The 21,107-nt window shown below is 43.1% G+C and overlaps 1 protein-coding gene and 1 pseudogene across 9 annotated transcripts in view; one reads left to right on the top strand and one right to left on the bottom strand.

The window, feature by feature from the left end:
- The window catches only part of PRPSAP2 (phosphoribosyl pyrophosphate synthetase associated protein 2), a 67,536-nt gene that overhangs the window by 34,446 nt on the left and 11,983 nt on the right, over positions 1 to 21,107 (bottom strand). For all 9 annotated transcript variants that reach the window (XM_039476450.2, XM_074388250.1, XM_074388252.1 and 6 more), the window contains 4 exons: positions 19,305 to 19,371; positions 13,903 to 14,075; positions 9,287 to 9,402; positions 1,962 to 2,017 (listed from right to left, as the gene is read on the bottom strand). In XM_039476450.2, coding sequence (XP_039332384.1) covers positions 1,962 to 2,017; positions 9,287 to 9,402; positions 13,903 to 14,075; positions 19,305 to 19,371 — 412 coding nt within the window. The remainder of the gene's footprint in view (positions 1 to 1,961; positions 2,018 to 9,286; positions 9,403 to 13,902; positions 14,076 to 19,304; positions 19,372 to 21,107) is intronic.
- Positions 2,221 to 2,446, top strand: LOC120366848 (NADH dehydrogenase [ubiquinone] 1 alpha subcomplex subunit 3 pseudogene; annotated as a pseudogene).

Raw genomic sequence — 21,107 nt, 5'->3', positions numbered from 1 at the left:
GATTCCATTTACATGAAATGTCCAGAATGGGTAAATGAACAAACACAGAAATCAGATTAGTGGCTGCCAAGGGACAGAGGGTGAAGGGATAGGGAATGATTGCTGAATGGGTACAAGGTGCTCTTTTGGGTCGATGAAAATGTTCTGAAAATAGACACAGGTGGTGGTTACACAACACTGAATGCACTAAATGTCAGTGAATTCCATACTTTAAAATGATTGTTTGTACACGTGTGATTCTTCACCTTTAATTTTTTTAAAGCATGTATATCAGAGAAAAATTACTAAATAAAATTAATTCAGCCTTGAATAAATGTTTGGAAAAGCTATTTGAAAAGTTTACATTCTAAAATTCAGTCTGTTTCTTACAATCTAATCAAATGGACAAGAGGAGACCAGACGATAGAGCTACTTGAAGGATACAGCTACTTGGGTGAACACAGGCCTGGCTGGGTTGAGAAAGCCACAAGAACACAGCCATGTAATGGTTTTATTTCAAATGCCAATTTATTTTATTTAATATACTAAGTCCACATATTAAAGTGCTATTCTTAATTTATAATGTCCAATGACCTATGTGAAATACTTTTTAAATCAATGGCTTATTGTGTGCAAGTTCTCCTCCCTCCTTCAATACTGCCAGCCCATGGGCCTAGAGTGGAGGCATCCTACACTACGCTTTCTTTCATAACACAGGACTCAGCAACAATCCAGTGAGCAAAGGTATTTAACTGGAAAACAATTTTAAAAGGGCTTTTTAGGAAAAAGGCTTTATTCCTACAAGTGAGTTCATTCTTTCCCTCTACCATGGGGTAGTTTCTCCACAAAACACTGGTATATAAAATCCTCTCAACCAACATACAATTTTAAGTATGTATTAGAGACACATTGGTTACTCTAGGTTACATATAAGTCACTCTATTAACTCTCAAGGCTGCCCCTTTTGTACGCTTCAGGTTGTGCCAGTTTCATAAAGTGTCACCTTTAACACAGACAAATAACTGGCCTGTCAGCTGAATAAAATTCTGTTAATCAATTTCTGAGTTCCTCAAAAGAGGCACCAAACACCTACAAAGTTGTTTGCCAGTACTGTAAATATTCACCAGTACTGTAAATATTCACCAATACTGTAAACACTAGACTTGAAGATTGACAAGTGATTGTCAATCTGGGTCTGGGGTAAACACTAGAACATATTCCCCAAACCTGGATGGCTTTGGTCAAGAAATATGATTGAGGTCAGGTATAGTGGCTCATGCCTGTAATCCCAACAATTTGGGAGGCTAAACTGGGTAGGTGGATCACTTAAGCCTCAGTAGTTAAAGACTGGCCTAAACAATATGGCAAAACTCTGTTTCTACTATTAAAAATAAAAATAAGGCCAGGCGTTGTGGCTCACACCTGTCATCCCAGCACTTTGGGAGGCCAATGCGGGTGGATCACCTGAGGTCAGCAATTCGAAACTAGCCTGACCAACAAGGTGAAACCCCATCTCTACTAAAAATACAATAATTAGCAAGATGTGGTGGTGCACACCTGTAATCCCAGCTACTTGGAGGGTTGAGGCAGGAGAATCCCTTGAACCTAGGACGTGGAGGTTGCAGTGAGCCAACACTGTGCCACTGCACTATAGCCTGGGCAACAGGAGCGAAACTCCATCTCAAAAATAAATAAATAAAATTAAAAAAATAATAAAATACAAAGAAATAAAAGAAAATGTAAGTAGAAGATAACTTAAAAAATATGTCTGGCAATCATGGATTAGAAAAAAGAGAGAGAGAAAACTAAAATATTTACTTAATAAATGGAGTTGATAAAACGATCTTAAAATACCCATCCATGGAAGAAAAATAAGACGTATCACTGGGAACCACTGAAGTTCAATTTAGAATGCCTGGAGCTCATCAGGGACACAATACTTAGAAGTGGATCCAAAAAGAGGTTGTGAGATTCCCACCTACCTCTTCGCCGAGGCTGGAGACTTGGCCACGATTACAGCATTCCTGTAATCCGGGATCTGTGACGGACAGGAAGTCAGACATTACTGCATGTCTCCAAGAGGCTATTCCAACAATCAACGAAACGGTAAATTCCAACAGACCCAAAAATGCTTGGTTAGTTGAATGTTTTCCAAAAAAAGAAAACGTTCAAAGTAAAATTCTCCTATGGAAAATGAAGAAAGGAACCTACCTATGAAAAAATATTACTGGCTGTCGCCGCCACCAAGACCAAGATGGCCGCGAGACTCGGCGCCTTCCTCACGAATGCTTGGGCCAAGGAGCCAGTACTGGTCGTGTCCTTCTTCATCGGGACCCTCGCTATAATTCTGACCCCACTCAGCCCCTACTTCAAGTACTCTGTCATGATCAACAAGGCCACGCCCTACAACTACCCAGTGCCTGTCGGCGATGATGGGAACATGCTTGACATACCAAGCCACCCCTAGGATCCCCAGGGGCCCAGCCTGGAGTGGCTGAAGAACCTGTCAGCACCTCCACTGACCAAGGCGGGCCCTCTCCCGGCTCCCAATACAAATGTGAAAAAAAAAAAAAAAAAGAAAAGAAAAGAAAAGAAAAAATAAATTACTAAGGTGTGAGCTACGAAGATTTCTTTTAAGAAAAAAGGAGGAATAATTGGTGATTAGCTCATATCTCTGCCAGCAAATACTAATAATGCAGTGTAAAGATGTTTCTATATATCTAGTCAACAAGAATCCTAATTACATGTAATTTCAAAGTGCAAGGATATCCAATTCAATCTGAATATAAGCTGACTGTCAAAGTCGAAATTAGTGCAGTCCAAACAAATGGCTATTTAACGTATCGCAGTCACAACACGCTGAAGAAACCAATTTGTTAAAGGATAATCAGCCCATCACTATTTCAAAAAAAAATTAACTATATTCTTACTGCTTTTTTCTCACAATTACACCAATGAATTTTACTATAAGCAGTTAATAGCATCTAGCACCATGTGTAATACAATGCCTACGACAAAACAAGCACTAAATAATACCTGCTTAGCAAATGAACAAAAAAAAAATGATTAATGTGAAGAATCTACTACAGTTGCATCCAGCATAATCACATGGTTCAGCTGTATCTACAGGAAGGCCTAATTTATCCAACACTCTCAGGAAGTAAGGCAGTAAAATATATTTCCATTTGGGCACTTGCATTATTTTTGCTGGCAATTTTTCTGAACTGTTTCATGTACTTCCTTGTCTCATCAAACATCATCAAACATTACGAAACCCAGACAAGAAAAGACAGAACCAAGAAAACAGTTAATAAAACAATTAAAGAGCCTAAAAGAAAGCACTCTAACAAAAACAGATCTATTGCCTCTACAGAGGTTAAAATGGGAAGTTATATACATCAACAAAGAAAAAGTTATCATGAAAAAGAACCAAACAGAAATTAAAGAAGAGGAAGTGATTATGTTCTAAAGAAACTCAGTAGCTGGTTGGCTGAACAGCAGAATGAACACAACTTTAAGAACAAACCTGGGAAGATCAAGCCAAGGAAGTTCCCCATAAAGCTATATATAAGTATGCGAAAAGTAAAATAAGTTTTTAAAAGTTATAGAGACTAGACCCAAAATTTTAAAACATAATAGTTCCCAAAGGAAAAGAATAAAAGAAATAGAAGGGATGAAATACTTAACAGATAAAAACAATTCCCAAAGATGGCTAGACACAGTGTCTCACGCCTGTTGTAATCCCAGCACTTCAGGAGGCCAAGGCGGGCAGAACACCTGAGCCAAGACCAGCCTGGCCAGCATGGCAAAACGCCTTCTCTACTAAAAATGCAAAAGAAATCAGCCAGGCATCTGGCCGGACGTGATGGCTCAAGCCTGTCATCTCAGCACTTTGGGAGGCCAAGGCGGGTGGATCACGAGGTCAAGAGATCAAGACCATCCTGGTCAACATGGTGAAACCCCGTCTCTACTAAAAATACAAAAAATTAGCTGGGCATGGTGGCACGTGCCTGTAATCCCAGCTACTCGGGAGGCTGAGGCAGGAGAATTGCCTGAACCCAGGAGGCGGAGGTTGCGGTGAGCCGAGATCGCGCCATTGCACTCCAGCCTGGGTAACAAGAGCGAAACTCCGTCTCAAAAAAAAAAAAAAAAAAAAAAAGAAATTAGCCAGGCATAGTGGCACACACCTGTAATCCAGCTACTCCACAGGCTGAGGCAGGAGAATTGCTTGAACCCAAGCAGTGGAGGCTGCAGTGAGCCAAGATCATGGTCACTGCACTCTAGCCTGGGCGACAGAGTGAGACTCAATCTAAAAAAAAAAAAAAAAAATCCCAAAGAATGAATGGGACCCACTGAGTATCTAATGAGATAAATGGAAAAAAGATCCATCCAGACATGTCATGGTGAACTTCAAAATCATGACAAAAAAGATAAAACTATTTTACATTGGGAAATCTTGCCCCCTGCCCCCAAAGAAATACATAAGATACTCAATCTTACTAGAAATCAGAGAAATCAGTAGCCTGTGGTCCCAGCTACTTGGGAGGCAGGGGAGGGAGAATCACTTACGCCCGGGAGGTCAAGCGAAATTCCATTTGACCCAGCAATCCCATTACTGGGTATATACCCAAAGGATTATAAATCGTTCTATTATAAAGACACATGTACACGTACATTCGATGCAGCACTGTTTACAATAGCAAAGACCTGGAATCAACCCAAATGCCCATCAATGATAGACTGGACAAAGAAAATGTGGCACATATACACCATGGAATACTATGCAGCCATAAAAAATGATGAGTTCGTGTCCTTTCTGGAGACATGGATGAATCTAGAAACCATCATTCTCAGCAAACTGAAACAAGAACAGAAAACCAAACACCTCATGTTTTCACTTATAGGCAGGTGATACTTGGGCACAGGGAAGGGAACAACATTCACTGGGTTAGGTGAGGAGGTAGAGGGGAGGGGAGGGGAGGGACAGCGGGGAGTGGGGTGAATGGGGATGGATAACACGGGGAGAAATGCCTGACATAGGCAACGGGGTTGATGGAGAGCGGGGAATGTGGCATGTATGTACTTATGCAGCAATCCTGCAGGATGCAGGATGTGCACATACATGTACCCCAGAGTCCAAAGTACAATAATAATAATAATAATAATGTCTCCAGAAAGAATCACTATGATTCTTTTCATTAAAATGAAAAACTGGCTGGGCACGATGCCTCATGACTGTAATCCCAGCACTTTGGGAGGTGCCAAGGCAGATGGATCACCTGAGGTCGAAACCAGCCTGACCAACATGGGGAAACTCCATCTCTACAAAAAAAAATACAAAAAATTAGCCAGGTATGGTGGCACATGCCCATAATCCCAGCTACTTGGGAGGCTGAGGCAGGAGAATCACTTGAATCCGAGGGGCACAGGTTGTGGTGAACAGAGATTGCACCATTGCACCACAGCCTGCGCAACAAGAGCAAAATTCCATGTCAAAAAAAGAAAAAAAAATTATCGTGTATGCAGAAAGACACAGGAAGAGACCATTAGGGTGTAATTTGATATTTACGAATCAAATATTCATCACTGGAAAAATGATACAATTCTACATTTTCTTGCAAGGCAACAATCAAATGCTGTATGAAACTTAGGAAAGGAAGATCCCTACCAGTAGGTGAAACTGTGAAAAGGACTGAACCGGAAGAGGACTGCCTGACACATGCCCGGCAATGCAGTGGAAGGCAACAGACACTGCCAGATGCTTTCAGAATAGATGGCAAAAGTTTCAAGGCAACAAGCATCCTAATACTAGAATTTTTCCGAGTCTGGCAGAAGGTGCTTAAATTCCAGTGACAAACACAAGAGATACAGAAAGTAAGAGTTATCAGAGAGGAAAGTGCCAGCATCAAAACCTGAAGAATAAGATCACTAAGTGACAAGAAGGCACAGGGCCACAGTATAATTAGCAGTGTTTTCTTCTTTCTTGGTGACATAAAATAATGTAAGGCCGGACTGACAGCACCTTAGATTGAGTGAAACATGAGTATCTACCCCGCTGCTTTAAGAAGCTCTAACACAAGAAAATAAAAGAGACAAGATATGCATACCATAAAAAGGCAATACAGGCCAGGAGTGGTAGCTGACGCCTGAAATCCCAGCACTTTGGGAGGCTGAGGCAAGCAGATCAGTGGAGTTCAGAAGTTCAAATGAGCCTGGCCAACAAGGTAAAACCCCACCTCTACTAAAAATACAAAATAGCCAGACATGCTTGCTTGAACTCAGGAGGCAGAGGTTGTAGTAAACCAAAATCACACCACTGCACTCCAGCCTGGGCGACAGAGTGAGACTCTGTCTCCAAAAAAAAGGGCAATACAACAAAAATTCCTTTTTAACAGTAAGTTCCCATAGAGTATTTATTTTATTTTATTTTTTGAGATGGAGTCTTGCCATGTTGCCCAGGCTAGAGTGCAATGGCTCACTCTCAGTTCACTGCAATCTCCACCTTCCAAATATAAGTGATTCTCCTATCTTGGCCTCCCAAGTAGCTGGCATTACAGGCACAGACCACCACGCCCAGCTAATTTTGTATTTTTAGTAGAGTCAGGGTTTCGCCATGTTGGCCATGCTGATCTCAAACTCCTGACATTGTGATCTGCCTGCCTCGGCCTCCCAAAGTATTGGAATTACAGGCGTGAGCCACCGTGCTCAATCTAGTATTTAATTTTTATAGTTTAAATAAATTTTTTCTGAAAGAAGGACAGAAAATTTTAAAACTAAAATGTTATCATTAAAATGTCATCACTGTTAGCTCAACATCAAAAATAAAACCTTTCCCTAGTTTGCTGATTCATAAATGTTGACAGAGAGGCCATTCCTGACTTTTTTTTTTTTTTTTTTTTTTTGAGACAAGGTCTCACTCTGTTGCTCAGATCACAGCTCACTGCAGCCTCTATCTCCTGGGAAGCCTCAATCTCCCAGGCTGAAGCAATCCTCCCACTTCTCAGCCTCCCTAGTAGCTGGGACTACAGGCATGCACCACCACACCTGACTAATTTTTGTATTCTTTGTAGAAACAGTGTTTTACCATCTTGCCAAGGATGGTTTTGAACTCCCGGGCTCAACTAATCCAACTTCCTCAGTCTCTCAAAGTGCTGGGATTATAAGTGTGGGTCACCACATCCAGCCTTGACTTCTTCTCAACGATGAACCTGAAATGAGTATTTTTTTTTCAGGTAGAAGGCAGTGTCATCCTAAGGAAGAAGCCAGCACTATAGGCAATGACTAGGGTTAGGCTTCCAGCCTGCCCTTGCAACCAGCATGAGGGAGCCCCAGCCTTCGTTCTTTAGGATCACCCACAGGGCATCCCTCAAGAGGTGCTATCGCCATTTGTGCCTTGAGACACTGGCACACAACATGCCTTTATCTTGAGTGGAAACATCCCCTAAAACCACAAGATGTGGACAGCAACCCATATAAGTCTATAGTGACTGCTCTATTTCTTCTAAAATGACAGTTTTCTCCACGTTGCTAGTTGCTAACCGAACAACATTCAATGCTCGCCTTCTCACCCTCTCTCTGCCTAAACCTCTTCATCCTTCCTTACCAAGACAGTTGCCAATTTTATCTCACCTTCTCTCTCAACTGAGAATAATATTCAGGTAAAATTAGGCCAGGCACAGTGGCTCACACCTGTAATCACACTGCCTTGGGAAGCCGAAGTGGGAGGAACGCTTGAGGTCAGGAGTTTGAGACCAGCTTGGGCAACATAGCAAGATTGCAACTCTAGAAATATTTTTTTTTAAATTAGCTAGGTGTGGTGGCACACCTCTAGTCTCAGCTACTCAGGAAGCTAAGGTGGGAGAAATCTCTTGAGCCCAGGAGTCAAGGTTTGAGTGAGTCATAATGGCACCACAGCGCTCTGGCCTGGGTGACAGATAAAGAACCTGTCTCAAAACAACGAAAAATTTTCCAGGTAAAATTAAAGTCTGTATTATTTTCTGAATTTATTAGACTATTTGTGTTTTCTTTTTTGTTTTTTTTTGAGACAGAGTCTCGCTCTGTCACCCAGGCAGGAGTGCAGTGGCACAATCCTGGCTCACTGTAACCTCCACCTCCCAGGTTCCAGCAATTCTCCTGCCTCAGCCTCCAAAGTAACTGGGATTACAGGTGCATGCCACCACGCCTGGCTAGTTTGTATTTTTCGTAGAGACAGGGTTTCACCATGTTAGTCAGGCTGGTCTGAACGCCTGACCTCAAGTGATCCACCCGCCTCAGACTCCCAAAGTGCTGGGATTATAGGTGTCAGCCACTGCTCCCAGCCTAGAGTTTTTACGTTTCCTGTGTATAACTTTAAAGGAAAAAAAAAAAAAAACCAGAATATTTTACATTTTTCTCTTTCAAAAATACTTAAATTCATTTTCTCTATAAGGGCTTATTTCAGTCGCTGGAGAATGAGGAAGCCCTGTATTCTTAACAGAAAGTTCCTCAGAAATCTATAAACTGCCATCTTTTAAATATAGTACTGCAAAAAGTTCTCTAGAAAAGTTATTAAAGAGAGAAATAATTTATATAAGAAAAACGGTTAACAGCAAAATAGCTAAGTACAATATAAATTAAAATTTTAAAAGCCTTCTTAAATAGTAAGGCACAAAAGTGCTAACTCATATCAAAGAAAAACAAATGTAACTATATTAGAATTAAATGTCTGATTTATCCCAGGATGCAAAGGTGGTTCAACATGAGAAAAGTCAATGTAATAAACCACATTAATAGAATGAAGTAAAAACAACATGATCATCTCCACTGATACAGAAAAAGCATTTGACAAATTCAATGTTGTTTGAGGGCAATGGTTCCCTAGGGTGGAAGGAGGCAGGGGATAGGACAGAGACGGAGCCCATGAGCAGCTCTAAGTCATCATGATGATTCTAGTTTTCTTGCTGGGAGGTGGGATCATGGATGCTGACTATCATAACTGGATGGACAGAGAGACAGGATGGATAGATGGATATGTAAAACAGGACCAGGACCAAGCATAGACTAGTAATAAGGATAAATTACTCATTACAATCATATAGTCTAATTCTAGGTACTTGAGGTCCAAAAGAAAAAGCAATTTTAAGAGCTTACGGAGCTTCTTTTTTTTAAAGAAATAAATTGCAAATTCAGAATTCTAAAATACATAGGACTATATCTATAAAGTATACTACATCAAGTTTTAATCCTTTAGGGATACCCTAAGGAAATGGAAATACATCTTTCAACCTTAATCAGAATACTGAAATAAAAAAAGTTTGAGCTAGCTCACCTCTTCTTGAATATACTGTAATAAGAAGGGAGATGCTCTTAAATTATCAACAGGAATGTTGAAGAAGCCCTGAATTTCCTTCTGGTGTAAATCCATAGTAATAAGATGAGTTAGACCTTTAAAAATAAAGCAGACACAAGGACATAAATAGTTTTCTTTGTTTTTGTTTTTTTTTTTTTTTGAGATGGGATCTTACTCTGTCATCGAGGCTGGAGTGCAGTGGCATGACCATAGTTAACTGCAGCCTTGAACTCCCAGGCTCAAGCGATCCTCTCACCTCAGCCGCAAAAGTAGCTGGGAATACATGTTCACGCCACCATGCCAGGCTAATTCTGCATTTTTAATAGAGACAAGTTTTCATTATGTTGGCCAGGCTGGTCTCGAACTCCTGACCTCAAGTAATCCTCCTGCCTCAGCCTCCCTAAGTGCTGGGATTACAAGCATGAGCCTCTGCACCCAGCCTATAAATAGTTTAAAATAAGTTGCACTATATGAAATGGATACTACACATAATACTAAATTTAATAAGTTACTATTTAAAAATTGCTTTCATGGCCTGGCACAGTGGCTCACATCTGTAATTCCAGCACTTTGGGAAGTTAAAGCTGACAGATTGCTTGAGCTCAGGAGTGGCAAAACCCCATCTCTAAAAAAGCTACCAAAAAATGGTGGCACATGCCTATAGTCCCAGCTACTCTCCTAGGCTGGGGTGGAAGAATCACTTCAACCCAGAAGGTCAAGGCTGCAAATGAGCTGATATCGAGCCACTGCATTCCAGTGTGGATGATAGAGTGAACTCTGTCTCAAAAAAATAAAAAATAAGGCCAGGTGAGGTGGCTCACGCCTATAATACAAGCACTTTGGTAGGCCAAGGTGGGTGGATCACCTGAAGTCAGGAGTTTGAGACAACCCTGGCCAACACGGTGAAACCTCATCTCTACTAAAAATACAAAGAATTAGATGTGGTGGCAGGCACCTGTAATCCCAACTATTCAGGAGGCTGAAGCAGGAGAATTGCTTGAGCCTGGGAGGTGGAGGTTGTAGTGAGCCAAGATCATGCCATTGCACTCCAGCCTGGCCAACAAGAGTGAAACTCCATCTCAATAAATAAATAAAATAAAAATAAAAAATTGCTGGTTGGGCACGGTGGGTCATGCCCGTAATCCTAGCACTTTGGGAGGCTGAGGCAGGTGTATCACCTGAGGTCAGGAGTTTGAGACCAGCCTGGCCAACATGGCGAAACCCCATCTCTACTAAAAATACAAAAATTAGCCAGACATGGTGGTGTGTGCCTGTAATCCCAGTTACTCAAGATGCTGAGGCAGGAGAATCACTTGAACCTGGAGGACAGAGGTTGCAATGGGCCAAGATTGTACCACTTCACTCCACCAGCCTGGGCAAAAGGTTAAGACTTGGTCTCAAAAAAAAAAAAAATTGTTCTACCATCATAAAAACTCAGCACTTGTATTTTTCAGATTTTTTTTTTTCAGTACCATGAAATGCATGATTTTCACATCAATTTAAAGTCTTGGCCAAGTGCAATAATGCGCCCTTTGGAGACCAAGGCAGGCAGATCACCTGAGATCAGAAATTCGAGATCAGCCTGGCCCAACACAGTAAAACCCCACCTCTACTAAAAATACAAAAATTAGCTGGGAGTGGTAGCATGTGCCTGTAAGCTCAGCTACTAGGGAGGCTGAGGCAGGACAATCACTTGAACCCGGTAAGCAGAGGTTGCAGTAAGCTGAGCTCATGCCACTGCACTCCAGCTTGGGCAACAGAGTGAGACTGTCTCAAAAAAATAAATAAAAAATAGTCTTGACATAGCAAAGATAATAGTAATATAGAAAAGTCTTTAGGTGTTGTGGCTCATGCCTGTAACCCCAGCACTTTAGAAGGCCAAGGCAGGAGTATCACTTGAGCCCATGAGTTTGGAAACAGCCTGAGTAACATGGTGAGATCCCATTTCTACTAAAAATACAAAAAATTGGCCGGTATGGTGGTGCATGCCTGTATTCTCCAGTTACTTTGGAGGCTGAGGTGGGAGGATTGCTTGAACCCAGGAGGTCAAGGCTACAGTGAGCAGTGATCACACCACTACACTCCAGTCTGGGCAACAGGACTGATACCTACAGAAAAACAAAACAAAACAACACCAGATAACTGCATCAGCCTGGAAATTGGAAATTGGAGAAAATAGAAAACCTCACCCCCATTGTAACGATCACCAGAAAAGTGTAAAGAAAATTTAACATAAAAAAATTGTTTAAAGGATTACTTGCCCAAAAGAACATGAAAGTAAGCCTGGTGGCCCACCAAGCAAGGCTGGAAAACAAGCCGGGCCCTTTCCTGAAGATTCAACACACAAGCCTGCTCACCTCACCAGCTGCCCGTTATGGTGTTTGCAATGGGGTAGGCTCCTGAGACTGCTGCAGTTTGAGTTTTTAAATTTTTTTTTTCCGAGACAGAGTTTCGCTCTTGTTGCCCAGGCTGGCATACAATGGTGCAATCTCGGCTCACCATAACCTCCACCTCCCAGATTCAAGCAGTTCTCCTGCCTCAGCCTCCTGAGTAGCTAGGATTACAGGCATGTGCCACCACGCCCGGTTGTTTTGTATTTTTAGTAGAGACAGGGTTTCTTCATGTTGGTCAGGCTGGTCTCGAACTCCTGACTTCAAGTGATCCACCCAACTCAGCATCCCAAAGTACTGGGATTACAGGTATGAACAACTGCGCCTGGCCTAGTTTTTATTTTTATTTATTTATTTATTTATTTATTTATATGAGATGGAGTTTCGCTCTTGTTACCCAGGCTGGAGTGCAATGGCGCGATCTCAGCTCACCGCAACCTCCGCCTCCTGGGTTCAGGCAATTCTCCTGTCTCAGCCTCCCGAGTAGCTGGGATTACAGGCATGCACCACCATGCCCAGCTAATTTTTTGTATTTTTAGTAGAGACGGGGTTTCACCATGTTGACCAGGATGGTCTCGATCTCTTGACCTCGTGATCCACCCGCCTTGGCCTCCCAAAGTGCTGGGATTACAGGCTTGAGCCACTGCGCCCGTCCCTGGCCTAGTTTTTAAATTTTTGTTTTACATTTGCCTTTCTTGAAAAACTATCTTAGAAAGTTTATTCCAGGCTGGGCACAGTGGCTCACACCTGTAATTCTGGCACTTTGGGAGGCCCAAGCAGGTGGGATCACCTGAGGTCAGGAGTTTGAGACCAGCCTGGCCAACATGGTGAAATTACATATCTACTAAAAATATGAAAATTAGCCAGATGTGGTGGCGAGTGCCTGTAATCCCAGCTACTCAGGAGGCTGAGGCAGAAGAATCGCTTGAACCCAGGAAGCAGAGGTTACAGTGAGCCAAGATCATGCCACTGCATTCCAGCTTGGGCATCAAAGTGAGACTCTGTCTGAAAAAAAAAAAAAAAAATTATTTGGGTGTGGTGGCATGTGCCTGTAATCCCAGCTACTCAGGAGGCTGAGGCAGGAGAATTGCCTGAACCCAGGAGGCGGAGGTTGCGGTGAGCCGAGATCGCGCCATTGCACTCCAGCCTGGGTAACAAGAGCGAAACTCCATCTCAAAAAATAAAAAATAAAAAATAAAAAAAAATACAAAAATTAGCTGGATGTGGTGGCAGGTACCTATAAGTCCCAGCTACTTGAGAAGCTGAGGCACAAAAATCACTTGAACCCAGGAGGCAGAGGTTGCAATGGTCTGAGATGATACCACTGCACTCCAGACTGGACAACAGAGCAAGACTCTGTCTCAAAATAAATAAATAAATAAAATAAAATTTAAAACAATCATATACACTTATACAAGCACACACATTCGTATCAACACATATACACAATAACTACTATGAAGGTTATTTAGCAACACAGGAAGAAGGCCGGGCGCAGTGGCTCATGCCTGTAATCCAAGCACTTTGGAGGCCAAGGCGGGTGGATCACCTGAGGTCGGGAGTTCAATACCAGCCTGACCAACATGGTGAAACCCCATCTTTAAAAATAAATAAATAAATAATAATTAAAAAAAAGAAACACAGGAAAAATACTTAGGATGTTATCTGAAAATGCCTGACACAGAATAATATAGGTATTTTATAAAACATGCCTATCTAGGCAGGCACAGTAGTATATGCCCGTAGTTTCCAGCTACTCAGGAGGATCACTTGAGCCCAGGAGTTCAAAGATCATCTCACATAGCTTCTCAAAGCACTGGAATTACAGGCATGAGCCATAGTGCCCAGCCACTACTTTGATATTTCTAAGGGAAAAATAAAACTCCAGCAGGGTATGGTGGTTCATGACTATAATCTCAGCACTTTGGGAGGCTGTCACAGAAGGATCCCTTAAGGCCAGCAATTCAAAACCAGCCTGGACAACATAGTGAGACCTCATCTGTACAAAAAAATTAAAAATTAGCAGGCAGGGTGGTGCGCACCTACAGTCCTAGCTACTTGGGAGACTGAGGTGAACCGCTTAACCCCAGGAGTTCAAGCTGCAGTGAGCTATGATCACTCCACTGCAAGACCCTGTCTTAAAAAACGAGAGAATAATAAAACTCCCAGGCCCCCAATTAATTGTGAAACATCTGCCATTCTTACCAGCTTTGCACATCATGGAAGCCAGCAATTTAGAGACAATGGAGCCTCTTTTTCTCATCTTGCACTGCTTGCTGTAAGGAAAGTAGGGTATCACGCCAATGATGCTCTTGGCACAAGAGGTCTTACATGCATACACCATGATCAGGAGCTCCATGATGGTGGTGTTCACATCCCTGTAAACAAGACATAATAAATAAATGATCTAGAAGGTGATGAGTACTTTGGAAAAAAAATAAGACAGCATGGTGAGATGATGGTGGCGAAAGGGCAGAGAGAGGCAGACAGGGTAGGCCTCAGAGAAGGTGAGGGAGAAAGCCAGGTGACTAGGTGGAGAGGAAAGCCTTGCAGGCAGTGGGAACACCTAGAGCAAGGCCCTCAGTGGTGTGAGCTGCCTGTAGGAGGACTGACCAGGGTCCAGTGTGGCCGTAGATCCCCCATCAAGGGATCTACGACACAGTATTTTTCTGTTCCAGAAAATGTCAGCAGTGTGTTACTTATGCCTTTACACAACCTAAGGTACAAGGCAGAAAAAAACAACCAACAAATTTCTCTTTTCTCAGGCCTCCATAAGGTCCCCCACCATCCGCTCTCAACTGACGACCCTACGTAAGTACTCCATCAGAGTAGCGTGTCCACAAGCTCCCACTACGTGCATCTGTGCCCCAGGAGTCGGCCTGCCTTCAGTCATCAGAGAAAATTTCCACGCCAGTCACCCTAAAATTAATCCCTCCAAATGGCACACCTGTCAGCAATTCTCTCTCCTTTCCTGCCTCCAGCACTGATTACCCATCAGCCACAAACATTCTGTTACTTCCATTAACATGGCTCATAACCATTCTCCCCTCTGCTCCCCTTTGTTGTCCATCTCAAGAAAGCTGTCCACACTATCTCCAATTTACCTACTCTCATTCCCTCCCAAATAGTCAAGTGAAGCTTTGTTTTCACAAAGGTCATCAGTGGCCTCCACGCAGCCACATCTACATCCATGGTCACTTGGCTTCCAGAATGTCCCTCTCTCATCTCCTCCTTTCACCCTTGGTTTCTTTTGCTGATTCCTCTTCTTCCCAACCTCATATCCCAAGACTTGCTCATGTCTACTCTCCTGTTTCCTCTCTTCCTTCGGGCTTCTCATTTAATTTTGCAGCTTCATAGATGGTGGCAACTCTCAAATTTACAACTCCAGTCCAAACTTGAGGATCCGCCTCCCCCACCCTTGTCCTGTCTGGCCACACTGGACTCTGGTCAGTCCTCCTACAGGCAGCTCACACTACTGAGGGCCTTGCTCTAGGTGTTCCCACTGCCTGCAAGGCTTTCCTCTCCACCTAGTCACCTGGCTCTCTCCCTCACCTTCTCTGTGGCCTACCCTGTCTGCCTCTCTCTGCCCTTTCGCCACCATCATCTCACCATGCTGTCTTATTTTTTTTTCCAAAGTACTCATCACCTTCTAGATTATTTATTTATTATGCTCACTGTATGTTCTCCTTCATTGGAATATAAACTCTACCAGGACAAGGATCTTTCTCTGTTTTAATCATAAAGGTATCTTGCTAACTGTAACTCCCATATTGCAGACATTCAAAATAAATATTTGTTAATGAATGAAGAAGTGAATGGGAACACAGAACATTTGAGTAAGTAGGTTCTCTGTCTCTATCCAACAAGTCTGACATCTGATGAGTTAAGACTTTCATCCTGTGTTAATTCACTTAGAAAAAAAAGAATTTCAGAAAAGTATTCTACGGGAAGGATAAGAGTAGAGGAACTGACATAGAAATGAAGTCACCCCAACACTCCCAAACCACACTCCCAGGGGCACCATTGTTCTGTGAGCTTGAACTCAAATAAGGAAAGCCTTGTTTGAATTATAGGAAAACTTCAGTTAATGGATGGAATTTTCTTTTTTTTTTTTTTTTTTTTTTTTTGAGACGGAGTTCCGCTCTTGTTACCCAGGCTGGAGTGCAATGGCGCGATCTCGGCTCACCGCAACCTCCGCCTCCTGGGTTCAGCCAATTCTCCTGCCTCAGCCTCCTGAGTAACTGGGATTACAGGCACGCGCCACCATGCCCAGCTAATGTTTTGTATTTTTAGTAGAGACGGGGTTTCACCATGTTGACCAGGATGGTCTCGATCTCTCGACCTTGTGATCCACCCGCCTCGGCTTCCCAAAGTGCTGGGATTACAGGCTTGAGCCACCATGCCCGGCCTGGAATTTTCTTAATTCTAAATTTCCCTTTTATTTTTGGCACTACCACTAATCTGGAGTAAGAGGAAGTATAAGATGTATCTGACAACCCTAAATCTTTTTTTTTTTTTTTTTTTTTTTTTTTTTGAGACAGAGTTTCGCTCTTGTTACCCAGGCTGGAGTGCAATGGCGCGATCTCGGCTCACCGCAACCTCCGCCTCCTGGGTTCAGGCAATTCTCCTGCCTCAGCCTCCCGAGTAGCTGGGATTACAGGCACGCGCCACCATGCCCAGCTAATTAAATCTTTTTTTTTTAGATGTAGTCTTACTCTGTCACCCAGGCTGGAGTGCAGTAGCGCGACCTCAGCTCACTGCAACCTTTGCCTTGTGGGTTCAAGCGATTCTCAGACCTCAGCCCCCCAAGTAGCTGGGATTACAGGAGCGCACCACCACGCCTGGCTAATTTTTATATCTTCAGTAGAGACAGGGTTTCGCCATGTTGGCCAGGCTGGTCTCCAACTCCTGACCTTGTGATCTGCCCACCTCGGCCTCCCAAAGTGCTGGGATTACAGGCATAAGCCACTGCTCCTGGCCATTTTTTTTTTAAAAAGATGGAGTCTTGCTCTGTTACCCAGGTTACCCAGGCTGGAATGCAGTGGCACAATCTCAGCTCACTACAACCTCTGCCTCCCCAGTTCAAGCAATTCTCATGCGTTAGCCACCTGAGTAGCTGAGACCATAGGCACTCGAAACCATGGCCAGCTAATTTTTTTTTTTTTTTTTGAGATAGAGTCTTACTCTGTTGCCCAGGCAGGAGTACAGTGACGCAATCTTGGCTCACTGCAACATCTGCCACACAGGTTCAAGCAATTCTCCTGCCTCAGCCTCCTGAGTAGCTGAGATTACAGGCGCATGCCACCATATCCGGCTAATTTTCTGTATCTTTATTAAAGACGGGGTTTCACCATGTTGGCCAGGCTGGTCTTGAACTCCTGACCTTGTGATCCACCCACCTCAGCCTCCCAAAGTGCTGAGATTACAGGCATGAGCCACCACGCCTGGCCATTTTTTTGTATTGGGATGCCAAGGCAGGCAGACCACCTGAAGTTGTGAGTTTGAGACCAGCCTGACTAACGTGAAGAAATCCCATCTCTACTACAAATACAAAATTAGCTGGGCGTGCTGGCACAAGCCTGTAATCCCAGCTACTCAGGAGACTGAGGCAGGAGAATCACCTGAACCAGGAGGCAGAGGTTGCAGTGAGCCAAGATCGTACCATTGCACTCCAGCCTAGGCAACAAGAGCAAAACTCCGTCTCAAAAAAAAAAAAAGTACCACAGACACCAAGGAGCCAGAAGCAGTGTAAGTTGTTCTGTGCCTGCACCTTCCCTACCTCAATACTGGAGGTGAAGGGTAAGATGTGGGCACAGGTGAGTCCTCTACTAGCACCCTGGCTTGGTGGCAGGCCTGGGAAAGGAGAGCAGCAGCAGCAGGGGCAGTTAACACTCAGTGCCCCCACCTCTCGCTCTGCTGAGAATTCCAGGTGTCACAGCAGAAGGTGAAGCCAGGGCACCGTGGCAAAGGCACCCCACATCCTGTCTCCTTCAGAGCAGACCTGTTTACCAGTTCAATGGGATGCAAGGACAGGTCTCCTTGCCACTCCTCTTCCAAGGAGAGATGGGGGTTTTATGACTTCATCCCAATGAACCAAAGACCAGGACAGAAAATGCTCAACATTTAGGTGAAAAAAACGTGTGTTCCAAGCTGAAATTTCCCTATTCTTCCCTTTTGTTGGTATTTATTATATATACATATACACAAATAAAGCATGCAGCAACTTTCAGACTCTCTAAGCTAAAAAATAATGCACTAGACAAACTGATTTCTAGACATTAAAAATTGTCTGAGCAAAGAACTTCATACACAGAAGCTTTTGGGGTCATCTGCGGACAAACGCACAATGGAAAGTGGGACTTTAAGGCTAGGTGCAATAGGCTCACCTCCTATATTGCTATTCCAGCAATATAGGAGGTCCAGGCAGGAGGATCACTTGAGGCCAAAAGTTTGAGACCAGCTGGGCAACATAGTGAGACCTCCACCTCTACAAAAAATGAAAAAATCAGGTGAGCATGGTGGTGCATCCCTGTAGCTCCAGCTACTTGGAAGGCTGAAGCAGGAGGATAGTTTGGGTCCAGGAGTTTGAGGCTGCTGTGAGCTATGATCTCACCACTGCACTCCAGCCTGGGCAACACAGCAGGATCCTACGTCTAAGAAAAAAATAAAAAGAAAAAAAAAAGATCACCCTCCCTTCCAGAGTGCCAGAGACAGCTTCACTGCACTGAATCTTACACACCAGCTTACACATATGTAACTAAACAATTTCCAGAACATAGTCATGTCAAAGGTCACACTAGACAGGAATACACATTCCTTCAGTGCAGTCTTTTATCCTTCCAGCTAATTTATGCAACAAAACAATAAGTAATGCTCACTTTTATATGCAATAAAAGCTTAAAGAACCCCAAGTAAGAAACCTCTCCTCCCTTAGCCTCTGTTTCTTTTGGGGAGAGGAGGGAACTAGAAATGATTCCCTTCGAGTTTTACAAAATTCTGGCTATTAATTGTTAGGAAACTTAACAGAAACGATTATCATTAAGAACCTCTACTCCAATACTTGGTTATTTCCACCCATTAAGAACACTGGGCCTGGGGCAGTGGCTCATGCCTGTAATCCCACCACTTTGGAAGGTCAAGGCAGGTGGATTGCCTGAGCTCAGGAGTTCGAGACCAGCCTGGGCAAGACAGTGAAACCCTGTCTCTGCTAAAATTCAAAAAATTAACCACACATGGCCATGTGCACCTGTAGTCCCAGCTACTTGGGAGGCTGAGACAGGAGAATTGCTTGAACCCAGGAGATGGAGGCTGCAATAAACTGAGATCGTGCCACTACATCCTGGATAACAGAGCGAGACTCCATCTCAATAACAAACAAACAAAAAATACAAAATCATAACACTGAAAGAACATGTAAAAATCAGCAGTTACATCAGAAAACGTAGTTTTCTAAGTTCTAAATTGGTAAGATAAACTAATTTTAAGACTATCATGATAGTCATCGATCATTATTTTAAACACTCATGCCTGGCTAGCCATTGATCATTATTTTAAACACTCATGCCTAAACAGAAACCCAGAAAGCAACATTTCTGCTGGATACTCACTTTGAAACGGTTTGGATGATGAAAACATCTTTTCCTCTCACAGACTCTTGAATTTGTACTCTAGTTTCTGGCAGGAAAAGGAAAAAGAAGAGAGGGAAAGGCATATAGTTCAAATTTTTCAAAATACACAAAAAATCTGCATCATTCCCTAATGTAATAAAATATGGAAACTGGAGCTGTTATAAAACTCAGAGGGCTTTAGCTGTTACAAGGGATAATAAACATACTGCCATTAATAACACTTTTTAAAACACGACAGCTTTAAGAAGGAATTAAATTTCTGACTTGAAATAAGTAAACTTAGAATTCTCACTCCTTATATATACAAACAGTGAGTGCTGTACCACTCTGAGCATATTATCTTTATAGAAAATTATATGCTCATTCAATCAGCATCAATTGAGAATGTATTAGGTACAAAACATTGTATGTTGTCAGAGCAAAGATAAATAAGACCCAATATCCCCACTCTCAAAATATGTGTGATCAGCCACAAGGAAACAATTAGACAAATTCATAGTGGGACACTCTACAAGACAACCTCTTCAACAAGTCACTGTCATAGGAAGAAAAAGAGGTGAGGGGACTGCTATAAAATAGAAGAGACTAAAGAGAAAATAAAATTTTTTGAGACAGAGTTTCACCCTTGTTGCCCAGGCTGGAGTGCAAAGGAGTGATCCCGGCTCACTGCAACCTCCGCCTCCCAGGTTCAAGTAATTCTCCTGCCTCAGCCTCTCAAGTAGGTGGGATTATAGGTATGCGTGACCATACCTGGCTAATTTTCTATTTTTAGTAGAGATAGGGTTTCTCCTTGTTTGTCAGGCTGGTCTTGAACTCCCGACCCCAAGTGATCTGCCCGCCTTGGCCTCCCAAAGTGCTGTGATTACAGGTGTGGGCCACTGCACCCGGCCCCCTGAAGCGAAATTTTTAAAAACTATCCTATCCCTTGAACTAAGAATCCTGGTTTGGGGTTTGGTGGGGAGCATGGAAACAACTATAAAAGACCCTTTAGGCTGGTCGCAGTGGCTCATACCTGTAATCCCAGCACTTTGGGAGGCCCAGACAGGTGGATCATCTGAGGTTAGGAGTTCAAGACTAGTCTGGCCAACATGGTGAAACCTTGTCTCTACTAAAACAAACATTAGCTGGGCATGGTGGCACACACCTGTAATCCCAGTTATTCAGGAGGCTGAGGCAGGAGAATTGTTTGAACCTGGGTGGCAGAGGTTGCAGTAAGCCAAGATCGCGCCACTGCACTCCAGCCTGGGCAACAAAGCCAGACTCCATCTCAAAAAATAAAAAATAAAAGACCCTTTAGGACAAATAGGGAAATGTGAATATAGGCCAGATATTAGATGATTAAAGAATTGTTGGTCAGGTGCAGTGGCTCACATCTGTAATCCCAGTACTTTGGGAAGCCAAGGTGGGCAGATCACCGGAGGTCAGGAATTTAAGACCAGCATGACCAACATGGAGAAACTCCATCTCTAGTAAAAATACAAAATTAGCCAGGTGTGGTGGCACATGCCTGTAGTCCCAACTACTCGGGAGGCTGAGGCAGGAGAATCACTTGAACCCAGGAGGCGGAGGTTGTGGTGAACCGAGATTGCACCATTGCACTCTAGCCTGGGAAACAAGAACAAAACTCCATCTCAAAAAAGGAAAAAAAAAGGAAATCCACAAATGTTACTTCCTTCCCAATAAACACCAAGTATTCTCCCTCCCTTTATTCAGAAACCTGGAGAGTAAACCTCCCAGAGTCGTATGCCACCGCTTCTCCCTTTCACCTTCCCTCTCAGACTC

Source organism: Saimiri boliviensis, chromosome 17 (genome assembly GCF_048565385.1).
Source record: "Saimiri boliviensis isolate mSaiBol1 chromosome 17, mSaiBol1.pri, whole genome shotgun sequence".
NCBI lineage: Eukaryota > Metazoa > Chordata > Mammalia > Primates > Cebidae > Saimiri > Saimiri boliviensis.
This window is presented reverse-complemented; position numbering and strand designations above follow the sequence as displayed.